At 47.9% G+C, this 1555-nt stretch overlaps 1 protein-coding gene across 1 annotated transcript in view; it reads right to left on the reverse strand.

Annotated features, from left to right (window-relative positions):
• Positions 1-804: 804 nt before the first annotated feature.
• LOC106816696 (5'-3' exoribonuclease 2-like) overlaps positions 805-1555 on the reverse strand; it is a gene marked incomplete in the record, with an annotated part of 98043 nt that continues 97292 nt past the window's right edge. The window contains 1 exon segment of the mRNA XM_014821319.1: positions 805-831. Within this exon segment, the coding sequence (XP_014676805.1) occupies positions 805-831 (27 nt within the window).

Consider the following 1555-nt stretch of genomic DNA (forward strand, 5'->3'; position numbering starts at 1 on the left):
GTTCTACGACAATGCACCATGCGATGCGCACTTAGACTCACTCAATCAAATATAACGCGTGTATATAATATATCGCTCAAAAATCGCCAAAAAAAATCGTCTATTTTAAGTCAGAAACCGCTATCACGCGAATTTCGTCATCACGAAGAACATCCCGTTATTTTTTTATATAATACAACAACACTCGCAGTAACTACATCTACTAGTAGTCGGTTAATAGGGTGCTCTAAAGGCGCGCTCTGCACCACAGCATGCCATCTGCGCTCTGTTTCCTCTAATTCGAGGTATACGGCTCGCAACGTTTCGTCGGAAAATACATGAAGATTTTCAGCAAGTTTTCACCGAGAGCACACGAAAAACGTGCGCGCCGAGAGCAACTGTCACTTAGTCGCATATAGAAATCGCGGAAAGCCCGTTTAACCATCTGAATGCTGCACGTATGCAGTCGTGCTTTGCTTATATCCGTCACAACACCCCTCTCTGCAGGGCGATGCACCACACGACTCGGCCACAACACACGAGGAAGGGGAGGGAGAGCTAGTGGTAGAAGACGATGAAAAATATGACGAAGATAATAAAATAAAAAAAGAAGAAAAAGATGATGATGATGATGATGATGATGAAGAAGGAAAAGATGATGATGATGATAAGGAAGAAGAACAGCTGGAGCAGGAGTAGGAAGAGGAGGAGGAGGAAGAGCAAGAGGAGCAGGAGGAGGAGACTGCCAAAGCCCACATCAAACGCCAACTCCATGAAGGGTGGATATCTCAGATCTCAAACAGGAGGACCTCTTCTTCAATAAGGTCACAACAGCAAGACCCAAAGAAATCCCTAAAACGATGGCGAGATCAGACGAGGTTCTCGTCCAACAGCTACGAACTGGAAAGTCACCCATTTTCTTCATCTTCATTTTCTTCTTCTTTTTTCTCTTTGTCTTCTTACGTATTTCGCCGCCTTATTCGTCGTCACCATCTTGTTCTCTTCCTCCGCCTCCTCCTCCTTCTCCTCTCTCTTTCTCTCTCTCTCTCTGTAGTCTGCTCTCCCAGTGGCTGTGATGTGGAGCGTCACAGTTCAGGTGCGGCCAGGCGGCCTATCCTCTCAACGAACTTTAGCACTTTGGTGGGGTCGTCATTGAGAAGCTCTAAGATGTATTTTGAGTCACACACTTCATTTCGTTGTTTTCCGTATATCGGACAGCATAGTAGGTGTTCCACTGTCTCTTTTTCATCACACCCCGCCAGACACTTCCCCTTATCGTCAGGTAGGGATTTGTATCTGGCTAAGCAATGGGCAGCCAGGGAGCAAGAAAAAAAAGAAAAGAAGACGACGACTAAGACGAAGAAATATTTAGTGACGACCGTCTCTTGAGAACGCCGCCAGCGTCAGCCAAACGGCAATCCGTCCTCGCGGCGAATCTCGCGTGCGCGCAAACCGCCGTGACAGGTGCCTTTTTATCCCCGCCACTCGAACGCACGGCGAGTAGACGCGCTTTGTTGTGCAGCCACTGCGCTAGCTCCCCCTCCTCCTCCTTTTCCTCCTCCCGTCCACCTCCTCC

The sequence above is a fragment of the Priapulus caudatus genome, unplaced genomic scaffold (genome assembly GCF_000485595.1).
Source record: "Priapulus caudatus unplaced genomic scaffold, Priapulus_caudatus-5.0.1 Scaffold33, whole genome shotgun sequence".
NCBI lineage: Eukaryota > Metazoa > Priapulida > Priapulimorpha > Priapulimorphida > Priapulidae > Priapulus > Priapulus caudatus.